Genomic DNA, 19,942 nt, shown 5'->3' with positions numbered 1-19,942 from the left:
AGACTTCCCTTGGCAACCTGGTAGCCCTTCAAAAGTGACCTCGGAGCGTGGCACCAACAAGAACCTATCTTGCTTCAACCAATAGAGGGTCATGAAAAGCCTGTTTATTGGCAAGTCATGGTTTTGATAGTATGGCGCAATAAAAGCAAGCTGATAGAAATCTGGTACATTGTCGTTGGTTGATGAGCAGGGAGATATGGGATGTTTGAATTTATTAGAAGTCTTGTGAAGGATGAGTCACTCACAACCATTTGGCTAAAAACACTCCATGTGGTCATTATGAGAGAGAGAGAGAGAGAGAGAGAGAGAGAGCTATCTAACGAGCCCTCAACTCAAAAGAATTGAGAAAGGGGAAAAAGAAGGTGGAAAAAGAGATAGTAGAGATCTACTCGATGAATCTTGATCTCAAGATCTTATATGACAGAGAGAGAAAGAGACAGAAGGCATAGCTATGCATTGCTAACTTGCTAGCGTATTCCAAGGACTATAGTTCTATTCTCCTCACACGTGAGTGAGAAGACAGACATACACACCCCCCCCCTCCCTCTACCTACATATGACTCCGTGTGTGTGTGTGTGTGTGTGTGTGTGTGTGAGAGAGAGAGAGAGAGAGAGAGAGAGAGAGAGAGAGATCTCCAATTGCCATGATTTTCTTGGCCGCAACAACGTGCTGGTCACATACTAGTGATTATGATATCGACCTCCAAAGAATCCAAAATTGTTAATGAACACAGACGAACACTTACACACAAAAAAACACTTAAGCACGTCATGCTACCAATCTACGATGAATATTTTGTAGTAGAATTGATGGGGATTTCCATGTCCATTGGGGCCACCTACAAAGGAATATTTTTTTTTTCATAAGCACGGTGAATTAATTTTAAAGATAATTAAAGGAGAGGAATCTCAAGCCTTAATTGAAATTTTGCTTGCTCTAAATTTACCGGATTCTTCGATTTTCTTACGCGTGCATCGATGGCCCGATTCGCCCATAGTCGCAAAATGCACCCTCACCCTTGATCCCCTCAATATTTTGGCGTGTCCTATGGAGAGGAAGACAACATTCCCCCCCCCCCCCCCCCCTTTCTCTATCTTGGTAAAGTATCAAGTAAAAATCCATGCCTTGAAATAAAAAACTGGACCTTACCTTCAAATGGGGCTTTATGAATGTAGACTCAGAGTAAACAAACCATAATAGTCAATCGATGAGTCATGACTTACACCCCTTAGCTTTGAATTCTCAGCCTTCTTGATAGAAAACCCATTAAACTTGGAAACGGCCACCCTTTTGACCTTTGATGTCTGAGGTGACGAGTCAATTCTTTGTTGTGATTGTTGGTTCGTGATTCAATAAGGAATCTTCATATGAATAAGACATAACAACAATGGTGGCAAGTGTTGACAGTAGACCAACAACTGTAGGGCCTAGGGGAGAGTTATCTATCTATTGAAATATAACTTTATCAGATATCTACCTTCTCGCTTAAATTTCAGCTTCAAATGACCAATTGTGACTTTCATGTTTTGGCCACCCAAAGGGCTAAGGCCATAGTGACGTGTTCCTTTTTTCTTAGTGAAAAATATCAAATATATCTTAAAAATAAAAGTAAGAAATAAAAATAGTCTATACTTTTTTTTTGTGGTTCTTGAGAGGATAGGTTCATTGGGTTGGGTGTCTTTTGAGTGAAGGGTTAGGTGTCTGGTCAAGACTAGTTGTTGCACGTTGGAAGGTTTAAATGGGGTTGGTGAGACACCATATAATGAATGGAGCTCTTTCATTCTTCTCTCTTTTGGAGTGGAGACTCCTTGAGCTTCGTGGAGGGTGCTCTCATTGCCTATAGGACTAATGAAACCCTAGCAAGCCTTTGTGTTGGGGAGTGGGAGTGGGTAACGTGTAGGTTGCATGGTTCAAGCCGCCGATCTATGGTGTTTCTTGGACCTGTTTCGGTGCTGTGCGTGGCCTGCCTCTGTTCGATCTTGTAGTGGTCTGTTTTGTTGTCCTGCTTGTCTATCTGTGGCGGATCTGGGCCGCGCTTGTCCTACTCTTCTTCTCTGTGGGTACCATGCTGGGGTTTGTTTGGTGCCTCCTAGTCGTGGTTTGCTGGTCCATGGTGGATTTGGGTCGTGCCTTGGTGCTGTGGTGCTCTGTACCTCGGGGTTGTGCTGCTCTGTTTTGTCGTCCCCTTCGCCGATCTATAGCCGATCTTGGAGGTTCATCTGGTTTGCTGGTCTCGTCCTCGGTGTTGTCTTGTTGCGTTGATCTTCGTCGTACCTTGGTGTTGTGCTGCTCTGTACATCGAGGTTGTGCTGCTTTGTCTAGTCGTCCCCTTCGCCGATCTGTAGCGGATCTTGGACGCCCATCTGTTGTGCTGTTCCTGTCCTTGGTGTTGTCCTACTGCATTGTCGTCCTCTCTGTCGATCTCTGGTGGATCGGACCGTCTTCATTGTTGTACAACTCTCCTGTGGTGATGTACTGCTTTGCTCTGTCGTCCCGCTTGCCGGTTTTTGACGGATTTTGGCCTGCTCTGCGGACTTTGTCTTGCTTTGTGTCGAATCTCTTCGCAAGCAGTTGGTGTCTCTACCTGTCAACCTATTTGGTATGCATTGAAGTGTCGTCTTTTTTTTGGATCTTTTCTTTGTGGCTGTCCTTCTCATCCTTGATGTCTTTTGCAGGGTACGCAACCACGGATGGAATCAGGATGCAGTTTACTGGCTATTTTGTACGCGGAGTTCTTCTTTAGCTATTTTCTCAAGCTGAAGACTTTGAAGCTACTAGGCTCAAATGTTATGGTGTGGATGGGGTTGATTAATATGTAGTGATTCCGAAGTTTGATTATGTCTCCAAGCTTATCTATTTTGTTTATAAGTTTTGTGCTTTAATCTATTATAAGAAGTTTATTTTGCTTATTGGGTTAAGGTGTGCTAAATTTAAGGTGGTTAGTTCCACATTCTATGATGCAACCTTGGTCCATGATATAATCGTATTGAAGGATTATTTGGACTGGCTGAGCATGCGATTTAAGTGTGAACAAGTCATATTGGAAATTTATGGCTCGTGGCTCTTTTCTTCAATGTAAAAAAGAGACAAAAATGACTTCACGTTGAATACTATATGGAAGGCTCTCAATGGTTCATTGTTTATATTGTAAATATAAGAATGAGAAAAAAATACGTTTTGATGTGTGGATGTAGATAGAATCTGCTCAAATCTTCATAGGTATCAAGAGGCAAGTTTCTCTTTCTTATTTACCCCGAGTTTACCTTTTGGTTGTAGCTCTCATTTCATTTGCAACCGTGCACCTTCCTCCTCTCTCCTCTCTCTAATAGTAGTTGAGTTTTCTCTTACTCTCTCTGTTTGTAGCTCTTTATTATTCTCACAAAAGTCGAGGTAGTGTAAATGAAAAGAGAAGCCTTCTCTCTTTCTCTCTTTATGTAGTATATCAGTCCTCGTTTCTGAATGTAGCTCTACTCAATGCGAACGCGTGGATATGCTGAAATGCGAAAATTGATAACGTATGCTCATCGAATCACCAGATGAAGCTCGTAGGTCGAGCTCGCAAAACCACACCGTACGCCCGCAATGTAGGTATCGGCGTGTAGCTCTTGTCGGGGGCAACATGCTGCACTTCTCCACACTTGATTCCGACCACCGGTGTGCTCATAGCATCAAGATGAATCCCTCACTCTCTCTCGTACACAGTACGCTCATTCACAGAGATAATACTATTTTTAAAATGACAAAAGGTTTTTCATTAAGGTCAAAAATTGGTATAAATACCTTACAATCTCAAACCCTAATGTTCCAATTTAACCATCTACTCAATCTAAATGTCAAAACTGGGATACAATCTGGAAACTTCTGTAAGCCCCGATATTTACAAAGGTGAATGTTGGGTTTTCTCAATAAATGAATAATCACAAAAAATAATAATCCGTCGAGCAGTCATTTTCCGTAGGGTGTGTCCAGCCACTAACACTCCCCCCCTCCTTGTTTATGTCGTCCCCAACATGGCTGCTTCTTTAGCGTAGGCTTTCTCTCATCTTGAGAAGTGACTCATATCTCGCATGTTGAGCTAGTAGCGTCGGGCCGAATATATCTGTGCTGATTGTGAAGAAGCCGGTGTAGAAGGCTTCTTCAAAGGCATGGAGGTGATAAGATGGCAAAAACATAATCATTTGATACAATGCATGTATCACCTCGTGAGAAGGTTGACTAGATAGATCGTAAGCACATTTGTATGTATCTTGAAAGAAGAAGATATTGTCTGTCGCCTGACGTGGTTTGAAGGTCTCGAAGACTGCCAAAAGTGTTTTACATGTCTTTCTCATCATGATGCAAGATAGGTCAAGCGAGCCAGTGAACAATTTGATGGTGCCCATTAGGGTTTTCACCATGTATTGCTCACTTATTCTCTCACTTGCCTTCGAGCCTGGCAGCTTCGGGTAATTTAGCCAAGTGGGTTGGCTTCTCTGCAACAACTCATGGGCTTTCCATGTCCTCATCCTTGGTAGAGGGCATAAATTGAGGTTATCTCTGTCCACGTTAGGTGCCTCTACCAGGTGGATTAGATATTGTGGATACTTTGTCACCCATGCCTTTCTCCACCTGGGCTGAAAGTCCACTATCAGCTTGACCCCTTCAGGTTAGAGATATCTGCTTTGTACAATGGCACTGTTGGCTCCTATTTGACTCGTTTGTTGATCGTGGCAGCTTCATACTTTAGCAGAGGATATGGGAGAGAGGGCTGTAGCCAGTCACGCTGAAGGTTGCTGGCATCTATCTTCTGAATAGTCATTGATTTAAAGACCCTCTGCTCCCATTCCAAGGCTTCTTTGGCTGTGTCTCTGACTGCCGCTTCTATTGCCTTTTTGCAGCTTCTCTTCTTCTTCTTGTGTCAGATCTTGTGGCTCTTGTGAGGGTCCTACAAGGATTTCCTCTTGTATGGTGGTGTCCACCAGATCTAACACATTTTCTATGTCAATTCCTTCCATGGCTGCTGGCTCGGTGCTAAATTGTTGCTCTTCTGTTTGCTGCTTAGTGAGGGCTTCCCCAGCTCGCTCAAATCTCCTTTCATTGCTCTTTCGGCTCTGAAGCTTTCCATTGGTCGCTCTAGCCGTGCCACTTTCTGTGACTTGGTCTCCTTGATCGGCACTTGTAAACTTTCTCTCTTTCCCTTCTTTGGCTCTGGCGACTCTTCTAGCACGGTCTCTAACTTGCGCTTCAACCTTGTGGCTACTCTGGGTGCCTTGGGCGGTTCTTCTTCTTTATCTTCTTTCAGCCTTAGCCAGTCATTCTGTGAAGGAGGTTCTGGCCAGTTTCCATTGGCATGCAGTGCTCCATAAACCGCTTTTGTTATTAGCTCACCTGGCACAATGTAGGTGGGATTTTTGTTGCCCATCTTCACGAGGTTGTCATGGATGTAAGAAGCATAATTGATCACCTTTGGCTTGCTCTTTTGCATTGCCCAGGTGAAGGTGGTAGCAATGGCTCCAGGCGGCATTCTGTACTTCTGTGGCCGTTTTGTACACATATGGAAGTACTAGTTGTAGAGCTGGCTCATGACCACCACTTTTGGGTTTGCAATGTCTTCAAAGGTGTAGTTGTTCTTCTTTTCGGAGTATACCTTGACTTCATATCTTCTTTTGGTCACACTATGTCCCTTCTTGGAGATGTCAAGTGCGGCCGCCACCACTCTCTGTGTGATGATAATCATGGTGTCTGGCTTGCCTTGCAGATCAGTGACTCTGGCCACTCCATCCTCTTTGATAGTGGTTACAAATTTCCACACTCTTTTGATGTCAATCCCCGCTGGCAAAGTTTCAAAGTAGTTATGGAGATCTATCTTCTCCAGGTACTCCCCCATCTTGCTTCAGACAAATTCATTGAGCTCATGAGGTAGCATGGGTAGCTCCACTGCATTTCCTTCAGGATCTTTGAACACGCCTTGGTAAATATTCAAATCATTGGATTCTAGAAAATCATCCTGAATCCATGTGCTGGTTAGCTTCAGAGCTCCTTCTGGGATGACAATTGGCTCTACTTCTTCCAAGTAGTCTTTTATTGTCATCCTCTTCTTCTTTGCCGGTGATTTTGCGGCTGCCATGGATCTTGTTGCACTCAATAGTCCGAAGTTAGCGTTTTTTGCATATCAACTGAGAAACTGAGTTTTAACTATCCAGATGACTTGAAAATTGAAAATAAAACTTAAAAGGAACTAGGGAAACTGTGCATGTGCTCACAGTATCATTCTGGCCAAAATTTATCATTTAGACATCCTATGTGTAGGATGTCTATTTCATTAGTTTTTGGTGAAGTTGGCAGGCTGGTGGCCGTTGTCCTATGCAACATGGCTATATGATTGGAATTGGGTTTGGGCATCAAAATGTGCATTTTTGGGTAGATTCAGGCTTTAGGCTCACAAATTGGGTAGGATGTCCACAACAGGTGGCAAACGATATTCAAATGCATTGAAACTTGATATATGAGCTTCTTGCACCAAGGTAATGGCTCCCATGATGTCATTTCTTGCACAGTAGGTCAAAATCATGCTGGAGACATCCTACAGATAGGATGTCTTTTTTATCAAAATAGCTTGGAATTGGTTCTGTGGGTAGCTCTTGGCATGTGGAATATGGCCCTGCTCTTGGATTTTGATTTGGACAAGAATTGGTGTTGGTAAGAGCATGTATAGTGTTTTTGGGCTCAAAGAGTGCATCTTGTAGGTGTTGGGGGCCAAATGTGATGGGAATGGCTTGAAACTTGATATATGAGCTCATGAAAGTGTCATAAAGAGATCAGGAGCTGAAAAATACCATAAGGGGGCCAAATTGGTCATTTAGACATCCTACGTGTAGGATGTCTATTTCATCATTTTTTACTTGTGACCACACAGATAGCTTGGCAATGTGCTCATGAGTGTATTGTGTAAGTTTCATGTGATTTGGACAAGTTTTTTGGTAGGTCTATGGCCCATTATTGCCTCTATGACCTGACTTTGCGTTTTTTGATGCACATGAGGTCAATTTTTGTCCAAATGTGATGAAACTTGGTGGCTAGCTTGTGCACGCTATTTAGAAGCTGTGTGTGATGAGAAATGTTAGGTTTGGTGCCCAGATTTGGCCTTGAGACATCCTATGTGTAGGATGTCTCCTAATGAAATTTTCATTGGAAGTGCTACTCGTGCCTGCCTTGAGCCCCCCTGAGTCCCTTTTAAGCATTATTTCAACAAAAAAGTCAAATTGATAGAAAGAAACTCCCTATGTGGATTTCAGAGCCTCCGAGCCGTTTTCTGACTCTTGGAGTGCTTTTCAGCGAATGAAATTTCTTGATGTTGGTCTCCATAGCTTCACGGTCCCTTAGGGATCCTTGCCATATGGTTTTTGTCGACTTTGGCTTCACCGGAGCTCCGTTTGGCATTTGTCGCTCTAGAAGCGCCCCTGGTTGCGTTTACATGTCGTCGATGACTTGCGGTGGTCTACCACCATAGGACTTGGTTGTTGATGGTCTAGGAAAGCCGCTCGTGAAGTTTGGTGGCAAATGGACATGCGGTTTGGCCACGAGAGCTATTTGGTGCTTTGTGTGTCTGATGCCGTTTCTGAAGTTTAGTGCCGCTTCGGGTCACCGTATGGCCATGTGGGATATATAGACTTGTTGAGCATGTCGAGATGCTCCTACCCACGAGTTTTGGTAGCATTTGGGCACCTTTTTGCCGATTTTCCATTTGGTGGCCTCTTGCGGGGCTCTAAGAATTAGGGTTTTTCCCGATGGTTTTCTACTGCCTTTGGTAATCCAAAAGTGGTCTCCTATGCTAGGGTAAGCCTCACATGAAGTCTCATTTCTTTTGGGTTAGCCGTTAGGTGGCCACTTCTACTTGTAGGTCTCTAAATCAGTTGCGATATAGACCGGCTGAGGCTTTTCACCTGGTTCAGCAAGGTCTATCCGTTTTGCATTTTCCGGCCCATCGTAAGATTCTTGGTTTATTCTTTCACTGACTGGTGGTGTCATTATGATTTTTCTATCCTGGATGGTGAATTTCCGATAGTGTGATGGTACATTTATGTTTCCTTTTTCTGACTCCTCCTTACCATCACTTTCTCCCTCAGTAGTCCATACCTCTCGTAAAGACCGTTTTAGTTCTTGGTATTTCTTTTTACGCTCCAATTTGGTCCACTCTGGGTCTTTTATTGTTTCTTGTTTTGATTTTTGAGATTTTTTTGATTTATTTTTTGTTTTATTTCCTCTTGCGTCTGTTCCCTTCGCACTCTCGAGAATCTTCCTGATATTTGGTCTTTTACACAATCCTCTGCTTTGACAAGCATTAGATAGTGAGTTTTATCTTTTATCCTGGGCATCAGGTTCTTTCTCTTTTTTTTTTCTGCTCGTTTTCTCCTATAGCGTTCCTGGCATCTAGGGTGCTGATTGGCAAAATCATAAAACTTGATATTCTCTGTTTTCTCCCCACGCTCGCTTGAGCTGTCTGAACACTCATTATCTGCATCCTTATTTACCTCCAGATGCTCAGAGGAGTTATAAAACTCTTCTTGTTCTGGTGGTTCTACAATCTCATCTCCTCCTCGTATAAGGATTACCATGTAATAGGGTAGCACATCATAGCCATCCTTATCGCACAATTTCTTTGTTGAGCTATCTGTAATGGTACAGACATCCAATGTTGCTAGTATGTGTTCCCATTCCAAAGGTTCTAAGGCATCTTCAGGAAAAGGTTTTGGAAGATAATAATTGTCCTCAATAGCTCTTTCTAAGACGTATTCCTCTCTTTTTAAGATCCCACAATGTGAAGCTCCGCACATCCATAGCTCTTTTTGTTGCCCTAACCATGCTGGGAGTTCAGACCCTTCCAATGTAGCTGAATCAAACTCTTCCACTGGTGTCTAGTTCACATCTTTGTAACTATGGTCTTTTAGGTGTATTTTGGTTTTAGTCTCTCCATGTCTGAGGTATATGTGGTCGTAACCCCAATCCTGGACCATCTATAATTGTCTCATGAATGGTCTTCCCAAGATGATCTCGTAATTGTTCTCGTAATTGTTCTTTTTGTCGAAATCGACTATTGCAATTGTGTGCTCATACTCGATTCCGCACTAGGTGACAATTACTTTTTCTAAGAGTCCTAGAGGCTTTTCCATAAACCCATATGCCAGTTGCAATTTCATTATGGTAGCTCTCAAAGCCGGTTTTTCCATTTTTTCCAGATTTCCTTGGTAGCGATAGCGACTCCTGCTCCACTGTCTAGAATAACTTTGGAAACTACTCCCTGGAATTCTACTGGTAGCATGGTGTTTCCATCTTCTCCCTCGCAATATTCTCCAACCTTGTTTAAGGGTACTGTCCTAGTGCTTAGTTGAGGCTTGTCCAATTCTCTGATTCCTTCTTGAAGCTTCGAGGTGGGGTCTTTCACTCCAAATTTTTCTAAGCATTTACCTATGGTGGTCCACATGTTTGGCCGTAGCCTCAGGAGTTTGGCTAATGTGATTGTGCATGCCACAGGGGTGGACAATAACTCAATCAACCCTTGTGAATCCATCACTCTGTTAGAAGAAAGTCTTTGAGATGGGATTGCTCTCACCTCAGACTTGGCTCATACTCTCCTAGGTAAGAGGGTAGAGTTTTTCGCGAGTCTGGTTGGCTGTGCCCCAAACTAATTGATCCCTGGTCTCCCCCTTGTGAACGTATATCAAAGTTCATTTGTGATCTTGCCTCAAATTCTTCAATAGGAGGTAAGATCTCATTTTTCTCTTTTCTCGTGCTATTCATGTGGTAACTCACCCTGTTAGCTTCGTTGGCATCACGGATTTGCTTCCACAGGTCATCTAGACCATTACAATCCTTACCCATTTCTACCAATGTTTTAGGCTAGAACCCGTCACTTGCCTCATCTGTTGTATTTGGCACTATGATAGGTTCTCTCCTAGACTTAGAGGCATTCGTGAGTCTTTCTTTCATTTCTACTTGCTTCTCTAAAGTTGGTTCGATAGGGGTTGGAGCTGGTACTTCATGCCAACTTACAGGTTTACCAAGCGGGTTTTCTATCAAAGATTGAGCTATTTCAATCATCTTTCGACACATCTCCAACCTTTGTTTTTCTATTTCAGCATATGGATAAGTCATCCATCTTTGCTCTTGGGTTTGGTTGTTTTTGAGTCTGGCCTCGTAAGCTTTCAAAAGTGCATCTAACTGCTCATTTACCTTTTCTGCCAACACTAATTCTCCTGATCTCGCACTTTTGGGTTCTGCTATTTCCTTGGGTGCTATGGTTGCCGTAGTGTGTGAGCTTAGACTAGCTAGATCCTCTAACCACTCTAATCTATCCTTTGTGTGTTTTAACTCCTCGGATAGAGCCGTTTGCTCTCGTTCTCTCGTGGCTTTCATACGCTCCTTTCTAGCTTTCCAAGTGCTTCTATGATTCTTCATTTCTGGACTTCGTCATTGGTTTTTGGCTCTTCAATTATGGGTTCGTTCGTCATTATTTGAGCTTGGGCTGGTGTCACTGCCTAAATAGGTATTATTGTCTCGTTTTCTGATCCTCCACTGGAAGGCACTGCTTCCAGCATGTTCAAGATAGTTTTTGCTCCTTTGCTTGGGTTCTTAGGGCAATCAGGAATCAAATGAGTAACTCCACACTCGGTGCAATATGCGTTGACTCTAATGATTTCATCATGAGGACAGTCTCTTAGCCAATGGTCTCCACCATACTTGTAGCAGGGTCCCTTAGGCTGTTGAGGTGCTCCTTGAGCTCCTCTTTGTTGGTATGCATGTCTCTGCCCTCCCATGCCTAAGTTGGCTATGAACAACAATATTCGTTCATCCAAGCTATATCTTCCTTCTATTGCTGCGTGTGCAGCTGTTGGTGGTCCTGCACTTCCTATCATGCTCCATGGTTCTGGCGTCGAGGGTTCTTCAGATGGATAATAGATAGGATTTGCAACATATCCATTGGGATCTTCATAATATGCATGCATAGGCACCAAAGCCTTCTCTTCTGGCTCGGTTATTGTTGGTGTGTATCTTATGCCGACTGGTCGTAATCTTGGTAGGGGTGGTTGCTGCCCCAACACTGGTTTTGGTCTTTCTACACCTACAGGTCCTGGTAGGTTGCCTGCTTGATATCTAGGCATCGGTGGAAGTTGAGGAGATGCTACCTGAGCCTAGGGAGCATAAGGTCTCTCTCTCACATACCCCTTGTTATAATAACATTCCTCCGTCCCATGGTTTGTCCTTTTTTGTTCAATAGCACACCACTTGGGTTGTTTAGCCTGAGGTTTGGCGTACAGTTTAATCTTTTTTAGCACTTCCTCTACAAGCTACTCTTGGCTTACAACTACTTCTCCTTTCGGTGCTATCTTAGCGTACTTGCTTCCACTTTGTTGTGAGGATGAAACATCATCAAGATCCTTGAATTCACCCTCCTTGTAGACCGCACAATTGTCTACAAGGTAAAGAGCCTCCTTAGTTAACTCGTTTAACGTCATGCTCCTCTTCATATGTAAGTCCTTCTGGAGATCTGCATTCCTTAGTCCTTGCATAAATATAAGCATAAGTCTGGACTGAGTTGGCAATTCTTCCACAGGGTAGAACTTAACATATCTTTTTAGTCGTAGGGCTGCCTTTCGCACAGATTCCCCTTCTTTCTGTTTGAATTTATGGATTTGTGAGATTGTATTATGAGCTATCCCCCTTTGTGAGAATTCCTTGATAAACTCGTCAAACATCTCCTCCATAGACTCAAAGTCTCTACGCTCCACAGAATCAAACCAAGTAGCAGCATCCTCCTCTAGGGTTAGTCCAAACCCTGCAAATTGGGTAGGGAAGTCTAACACCTCTTCAGCTCTAATTACACACACAAAGGCTGCTACATGATCTCTAGGATCTCTGTTTCCCGTGTATTTCTTGTTTACCCATTTTTGCACTTGAGAAGGTCTAATTCTACGATGGTCTACAAATCTCATCAATTGGATCTCCTCGTCCTAATTGATATACCTCGTCTGGCCTTCTGTAGTGGATGGGTTCCTCTCGCAGTGGTGCTCCTAAGCCATAATTTCTAAAAGTTCTTGCAAGAGATGCTTCATCTCGTCGAACTCGTTCTATGGGTGGTCTTCCAGGCTCTATTGACCCTTGAGTTTTTGGATTACTCTCGCCTTGATACCGTGAATAGAGTGGTGGTTCTTGTAAATCCCTTAGCCCTCGTGCGTCTTGATAGCCATCTCGGTTTCGGTCTTGTTCTAATGTTGCACTATGTCGAAGCCATGCCTGCAATGATGGTTAAGTTGCTGGTTGGTTTTGGTTGTTGAACGTCTGTTGTCCAGGAGAATGTGAGGTCGCGTCATAATCTTCTGAAAATGGATTTGTCGACTTGCTAGGGGTATAGGTGGCCCTTGGCACTTCTTCGGGGGCATATCTTGATGTTTTTGGAATTGTTGCCTTTTCAACCTCCTCTGGGAGAATACGTTTGTATTCTCGCCGGTACCTGTCAAAAACGATATCCTTCCCCATAGCAATTTTGTTGAGATGTCGAGCTCTACACCTTGAGCTGGCATCCACTACGGGTCTTGGCCGCTTATGGCATTTACTCACTGGCGCGTTAGGTGACCGACACGGAGGATCTCTGCCAGTGATTCTACAGCTAGACTACACTCATAGTGCCAGCCTAGTACGCTTCTAGCGAGTTCACACTTAGTGACCTCATGTACATATGTGCTACTTTTCATCTTTAGCACTTAGTCATTTTGTACTCTCTTTTCTGTGAAGAAGAAGAAGAAGCTTTCCATCTCTGTGTGCTTTGTGCTTGTCTTGTGTAGCTCTCTTGTATCCTCATTCTTTACATGGTATCAGAGCTTGGTGCAGTCAAGAGAGGCTAAGAGAGCAAGAGAATCACAATCCCTTCGTTCGCAATCCACGACCAGATGCCAAAAGCGCCTCGCGCATCGAAATTTTTTAAGGGGTTTTTCGCACAAGTTTCTGAACAGGTCTCCAAAGTGTATTATACAGAGATTTACTGTACAAGTACAGTGGTTGTATGTACGCTTGATTGTGGACACTCGTTGAGTGTAGAAAGCGTTACAGGTACCACGATAGCAGGTTCAACAGATTTGCAGGTTTTTGTAGATTGCAGCTATTTTGTCTTAGTGCTTCAAGATGTCTGACGGTTTCAGACAGATTGTTAGTGAGAAGCTTGAGAAAAATAACTACCCTGCATGGAAGTTCAAAATAACAAATTTCCTAAAAGGAAAAGGTTATTGGGACTATGTAGAATGAGACAATGAAAAGGAACCAGAGATTCCTGAGGCAAATGCTACAGCAGAACAAAGGAAATCTTTGAGGGACTGGCAACAAGGCTAGAGCAAAGTGATGTATTGGCTTTCTATGAGCATCACAGATGGCATGATGGGCTATCTACAGGATGCTGAAACCCCCGCCATTGCATGGAGAAACTTAGGCAGAGTGTTCGAGGTGAACACCAAGGCCAAGAAGCTTCAACTAAAGTCGGAGCTAAATCAGGTTAAGAGGAACAACCTCTCAATCAATGATTATGCCTTGAAGATCAAGAGTATCATTGAGGCTCTTTGATCTATTAAAGTCTCAGTGGAAGACGATGACATTGTCCGTGCATGCTTGGATGGTCTAGGAGATGAGTATGTACATTTTAGGTCTTCCATGAATACAAGAGACGACATCCCCGTGTTCCAAGATTTGATTTCTATGCTTATTCTTGAGGAGAAGAACCTTGACACATCTTCTTCTCATGGTAGAAATAATTCTGAATGGGACTTCTATTCTAACTCCAACAGAGGTAGAGGTAGAGGTCGTGGTCGAGGCCCAAGGGGTTGCAGGGGCCAATTTCTGGAAGGTCAATCAAATCAAAACAATATAGGAGGCAAGGGAAACCAGTCTCAAGGCAGGGGGAGTCAAAGAGGTCGTGGTGCAGGATCAAGCAGGCAGCAACATACTCCAGATAGCAAAGAATGTTGGACTTGTGGTGAAAGAGGTCACATGTCACGTGACTCTCCAAAGGGGAAAAGCAAGTGGAAAGAGAGAACAGGGAAACTATGCATCTACTAGAAGAGATGCAGATGACAGCAAAAACGAGCGCATGTTTGTTATGCAGCATGTAATGAATACAATGACTGCAGAGAATTCCACCCAAGATGATGTTTGGTATGTGGATTCAGGTGCCTCTAATCACATGATGTCTCGTGAAGAGTGGTTTAGAGATATGCGCAAACTAGATGTGTCAGGCTATGTGCAGACAGGAGATGACACAACTCACCCCATTGCTCATGTAGGGGACATACCTCTAAATACGAAGAGTGGGAAATCAAAGTACTTAGCAGATGTACTTCATGTTCCAAACATTACAAAGAATCTTGTTTCTGTTGGACAAATGGTTGAGCAGGGTTTGCAGGTTCGCTTCAATCCAAATGGCTGTTATGTAGAAGATTTCCAGAATGGCTGTAAGCTGATCACAGAGGGAAAATGTGTGGGAAGAATGTTTACGCTGAATGTAGACATGCCTGAGGTAAAAGCTGCATTATTTGCACAGGGCACAGGTGTTGTGGCTGATGTTGACATTTGGCACAAATGCATTGGCCATGTCAATGAGCAGAGATTGCGCAGCATGCAATCAAAAACGATTGTAAAAGGTTTGCCCAAATTCAAGGTGGATGGTATGCATAAAGTGTGTGCAGCATGCCAGTTTGGAAAACAGTCAAAGGGCTCATTTCCACATGAGCGCAATGTATGTAAAAAGCCACTTGAGGTGGTGCACACAGATGTTTGGGGTCCAACCGATACTGCAAGTATACATGGTTGCAGGTATTATGTCTCTTTCATTGATGACCATACAAGGAAAGTATGGGTCTACTTCATTCGTAACAAAAGTGAAGTGTTTGGTCACTTTCAAGACTTCAAAGTCATGATTGAGAAGGAGACAGATATGCAAATCAAGACATTGAGGTCAGATGGAGGGGGAGAGTACTTCTCCAATGATTTTTCAGATTTTCTACGAATGCATGGTATACGCAGGCAGTTTACATGCATATATACTCCACAACAGAATGGGGTCGCAGAAAGGAAAAACAGGCACATTGCAGAGGTTGCACGTGCATTGATGAATGAGAAGAACATGCCTCATCATTTCTGGGCTGAAGCCGTAAATACAGCTGTGTACATTATGAACAGGACACCTACAGCTGCGGTGCATGATGTAACACCTGAGGAAAAGTTTACAGGTACAAAGCCTGATTTGGCACACTTGAAAGTGTTTGGCTGCATAGCTTACGTGCATGTACCAAATGAGTTGCGTAGGAAATTGGATCCTAAAGCAGATAAATGTATTCTTGTGGGATATTCCCTTGAACAAAAGGGGTACAGGTGCTACAATCCTACTACACGAGAATTACGAGTGAGCAGAGATGTAGTCTTGGATGAGATGAGCAGCTGGTACAGTAATGCACATGGCACTATTGGGGCTGATGTAAAAGATGATGTGGTTGTACAAAATGTGAGGCCACAGTCACAGGTTTTGAGTGGACCACAAGAGTCCTCTTCTCGTGGCTGTGTTGAGAAACCATGGAATGGTAGACTACGTACGCAGGTTACTCCACCAACAGGTACAGGGAATGTTTCACGAAAAGGAAAGGAAAAGGTTGATGAACCTCCCTTTATGGCTAATGCATCATTAGGTTTTTCACATGTAGACATGGATTCAGATGGTTCTGAACAAAGTCTTGATGAGGAATTTGGAATTCCGGCTGTCAGGACACCTGGTGTAAGGAAAGTACAAGAAGATGCTAGAGGGCAAAGGAGTGACCCAAGACCGCGCAGATCTAATAGAGTCAGAAATCCAGTTCAGAAATTGACTTATGATGGGTATCTAGTGCATCACCAAGCCTACATGGCTAAGGTGATACAGGATGTGGAGCCCACATGTTTTGAGGATGCAGTTGGAAATGTGCATTGGGATGATGCAATGAATGAAGAGATGGCTGCATTGGAAGCAATCGACACATGGGAGTTGGTGCCATTGCCAAGTGGCAAGAAAGCTATTGGCTGTAAATGGGTGTATAAAACCAAGCATAAGGCTGATGGTAACATTAAGCATCACAAGGCAAGGCTGGTCGCAAAGGGTTATGCACAGACGTATGGCATAGACTATGAGGAGACCTTTGCTCCAGTGGCAAAGATGACGACTGTGAGAGCTGTCATAGCAGTGGCTGCATCTAGAGGATGGATTAATCTCGAAATCTACCTCCATCATCATAGACTCAAATTATTTTCAGTCTTTAAGCAGGCCTTTCTTCAATACAAATACACTTGCGTCCTCGATAGTCAGAATAAACTAAGGCTCCCCTCGAGTTTGTTCCTTCTAATAAGATTACAATGAACTTGGAATCGTTCAAAGGATTTAGGGAGGTACTTTCTCATGACATTGGTCCGTCATAGGAGAAACCTCCTGGCTGTTGACTACCCATCATGAAGAAGGACCTATCTGATAAAGTGTCAGTATCACTACCCTCCTCAATAATCGATGCTAGTGGATCTAGCCTTGCCTGAGTTACACTCTCCTCGGTGGACACTAAGCTACCCTGATCACCTGCCACCTTTTGGTCTCTAAAAATGTGTCTTCTTGATCTTAAATTCATCAAACTTAGAAATGCAACTTAACACAAATCCAACCACTCACCTGGAAAAGGATCAGTTTCCGCACAACTTCTTGCTTTGCCACTGAATATACCTGTACACAAGCGTTTAATTTCGGCAATCGAATCAAAACATTTAACCGCTAGAGGTGGTCTTAGTAATGATTGGTATAACTGGAGAGTTAACCTCAACCACTACTGTATTTTATACACTTATGATGTTCTTTATTAGGTCTGCTAATTTGGAACTGTACGTCCCTCGGATGTTGGTCAAACAAGGTCCAAATTCACTTTTGAAAGAAGTTCTGGAATCTTCAAGTCAATTGGAACATCACTGTATAACCTCAATCAGTTTTTCACTTCCCTAAGCCCCAGTAGACATCCTACGCGTAGGATGTCTCCTATTCTGTTTTGCCTGGTTCTTGCACTATAGAATCACCTTGATGTACTGAGTCCACAGCTGTTTTCACTTTTTGATTTGGACACCTATAAGCTGGTCAATTGATCAAAAATATGTTCCAGCAGCCTGATGTTGGTCTGACTAGTCAAATGAACTCCAATTTGGACCAAAATTGACTAGGAGGCTTACCTCAGGCTATACAACACCCTACTATGCCTACAGTCAATTTCTGGCTTCAATTTCATGCATTAGACATTCTACGCATAGCATGTCTAATTGCTCAAAATGGCTTCAAATGCAAAGCACAGACTCCTCTTGAGGTGCTGATCACTTTGGTATGCTCAAATCTGGATTTGGAGTGCCAGATCACCCAAAACACATCCTACGTGTAGGATGTATTTTTGGCCTGTTTGACCCCAGACTTGATCCACAGCTTCCCCTTGATGTCAGTAACCCAGTGCTATGCTTAGATTTTGGTTTGGATTTCAAAAGACCCCAATTTTAGATGTTCTAGCCCTTTTCAGTCAAAGACGCTAAAGTCTGCTTATAACCCAATTTTCTCACCCAATTGAGATGAAACCCTTCTCGGGCACTCAATAAATCATGCACATCATGCTCATGCAGCCATCCTATGGTTTTGGCCTTGGCACAATTTGGGTAGGATGTCTGGAAATTTCTATTTATCTGGCCTTATCCTGTCAAGATATGGTCAAATTTTCACTTTCCATGTGAAAATAGGGTAAAACCTACCTTCTGAACATACTGGTCAACTCAAAATTTCAAAATTTCCACTAGATCACCTTGTAGACATCCTACGCATAGGATATCTCCTCGCTTAAAATTTATTTTTTTCCTGACAGAAATGCTCATGATGCTTTGCAGCTCTATCACAAACACTCACAGCAACTTTTGAACTTCACTTTAGCTTTCAAATACTCTTTTGTGTCTTTTACAACCTTGTGATGAACTTAACAACAATTATGATATGCATGAAATGCTCTAGATCATAAATCATTATTTCCTACTTACCCTACTCCTACTCATCATGTGAGATGGTGATAATGGTGTTTTGGTTGCTTCCTGACCTCTCCGGACTCTCAAGCTCTCCTTTCACCACTTCTACCACTCCAACTCCTACTCATCAACTCAACTAAGGCCTAAAACTATCTAAGTCTACCTAAGTCGAAGGATCTAGGCCAGACACACGCTCCCTAGACTCCCTCTAAGACCTAGAGAGTCCTCCACCCTTTGATCCTATCTAAATGTAAAACGAGACTCTGGCAAGCCAAAGAATCTCTATCCTCAAGGACTAGTCTCGTCACCTACCTAGGGTTTTCGTCCCTGGTAGTGGCGCCAATGTTGGCGGATACGCCGCGACGGACGTCAGCACAGCGAGAACTCACCTAACAAGATTTGTCAGCTGAGTACGAAGCTCGACCCGCAGGCACGTGGAAGCAAGCATAGGGTGTCAACCTACACTCGACCGAATCTCGACTAATTCCTACAGAGGTCTCTACCCAATGTCTAAGCTACAGCCTTCAGGAGTGTATAAGAGGAGATTTCCTACAACTCTTCCAAGAGCCAAATACCCATCAAACGGTCTGGAAATGCCACATAACTTGAAGGAGACCCTACTATCACGAATAGGTCGCTCTCCCTAAGGTCTATGAACCAAAATCCCAACCCAAAACACCTGGTGCAAAATCACGTAGGATGTCTGGTCGAAATTTGCAGGTCGTCGTTTCTGAAAACTAAAGTGCCTAATGTGTAGCTCAACTCAATGTGAATGCGTGGATATGCTGAAAATTAAAAAACGGATAATGTATGCTCACCGAATCACCAGATGAAGCTCGTACGCCCATAATGTAGGTATCGGCGCGTAGTTCTCATCGAGGGCAACATGCTGCACTTCTCCGCACTCGATTTCGACCATCGGTGCGTGCGTAGCATCAAGAAGAAGCTCTCACTCTCTCTCGTACACAGTATGCTCACTCATAGACAGTACTCTTTTTAAAATGAAAAAAGGTTTTTCATTAAGGTCAAAAAGTGGTATAAATACCTTACAATCTCAAACCCTAATGTTCCAATTTAACAATCTACTCAATCTAAATGTCAAAACTGGGATACAATCTGGAAACTTCTGTAAGTCCCAATATTTCCAAAGGTGAAATGTCGGGTTTTCTCAATAAATGAATAATTACAAAAAATATTAATCCGCCAAGCAGTCATTTTCCGTAGGGTGTGTCTAGCTGCTAACACTACTAAACTTTATATACTATCACTTTTATCAAAGTGATCGCAGTACTCTTTATCTTGGGCCTTATGGATTCGAATATGAATGGTAATAAACCTCTTCATTTCGTTTCCTCTTTCCCTGTCTAGAGATCTTGTTGTCTTGCTTATCTTGGAATTTGTCTTGAATTTGCTCTTGATTATAGATGCTTTTACAACATATTCAAGCAATGGCTACTTTGAAACTTCAAGTGCAGTTCCTAACACTGAAAACCTGCATGAAGTTGTGTCTGAAAGTTGGGGTCTTGGATCTTTGAGTAGTTTATTGTATTCTCCAAGCTCACCATGTAAAAAGATTAGTCCCAAAGCCAAATTGAAGAAAAATTCTCCAAAATCTATTCAGAAGGCCCTTGGTATTGCAAGAGGGATGGCTTCAATTAGAGGTTAACTTTGTTTTGTCTCTGTGTCTTTACAAATGTGTTGTTGATAATAATATTATCATGTGCAATGTGTCATAGGGCGTACAATGCTTAGCTCTTCTGGTATTGCTACTCCTTTTGGCGGTGTGAAACATTCATTGGGTTTAGCATCTATTAAAGAAGAGCCAAACCAATAGTTGACTCCTTTGGTTCTCAATTGGCATTTAGTCAA

At 42.9% G+C, this 19,942-nt stretch overlaps 1 protein-coding gene across 1 annotated transcript; it reads left to right on the top strand.

Annotated features, from left to right (window-relative positions):
• The first annotated feature begins 1,794 nt into the window (after nt 1-1,794).
• Nucleotides 1,795-2,908, top strand: LOC147446330 (uncharacterized). The gene is made up of 2 exons (XM_086526211.1): nt 1,795-2,600; nt 2,677-2,908. Exons 1-2 carry the CDS (start codon nt 2,067-2,069, stop codon nt 2,818-2,820), a joined length of 678 nt encoding a protein of 225 aa, XP_086382337.1. The 5' UTR covers nt 1,795-2,066; the 3' UTR covers nt 2,821-2,908.
• The last annotated feature ends 17,034 nt before the right edge of the window (nt 2,909-19,942 follow it).

The sequence above is a fragment of the Adiantum capillus-veneris genome, chromosome 12, assembly GCF_014529385.1.
Source record: "Adiantum capillus-veneris isolate H3 chromosome 12, ASM1452938v2, whole genome shotgun sequence".
In the NCBI taxonomy this organism is placed as follows: domain Eukaryota; kingdom Viridiplantae; phylum Streptophyta; class Polypodiopsida; order Polypodiales; family Pteridaceae; genus Adiantum; species Adiantum capillus-veneris.
This window is presented reverse-complemented; position numbering and strand designations above follow the sequence as displayed.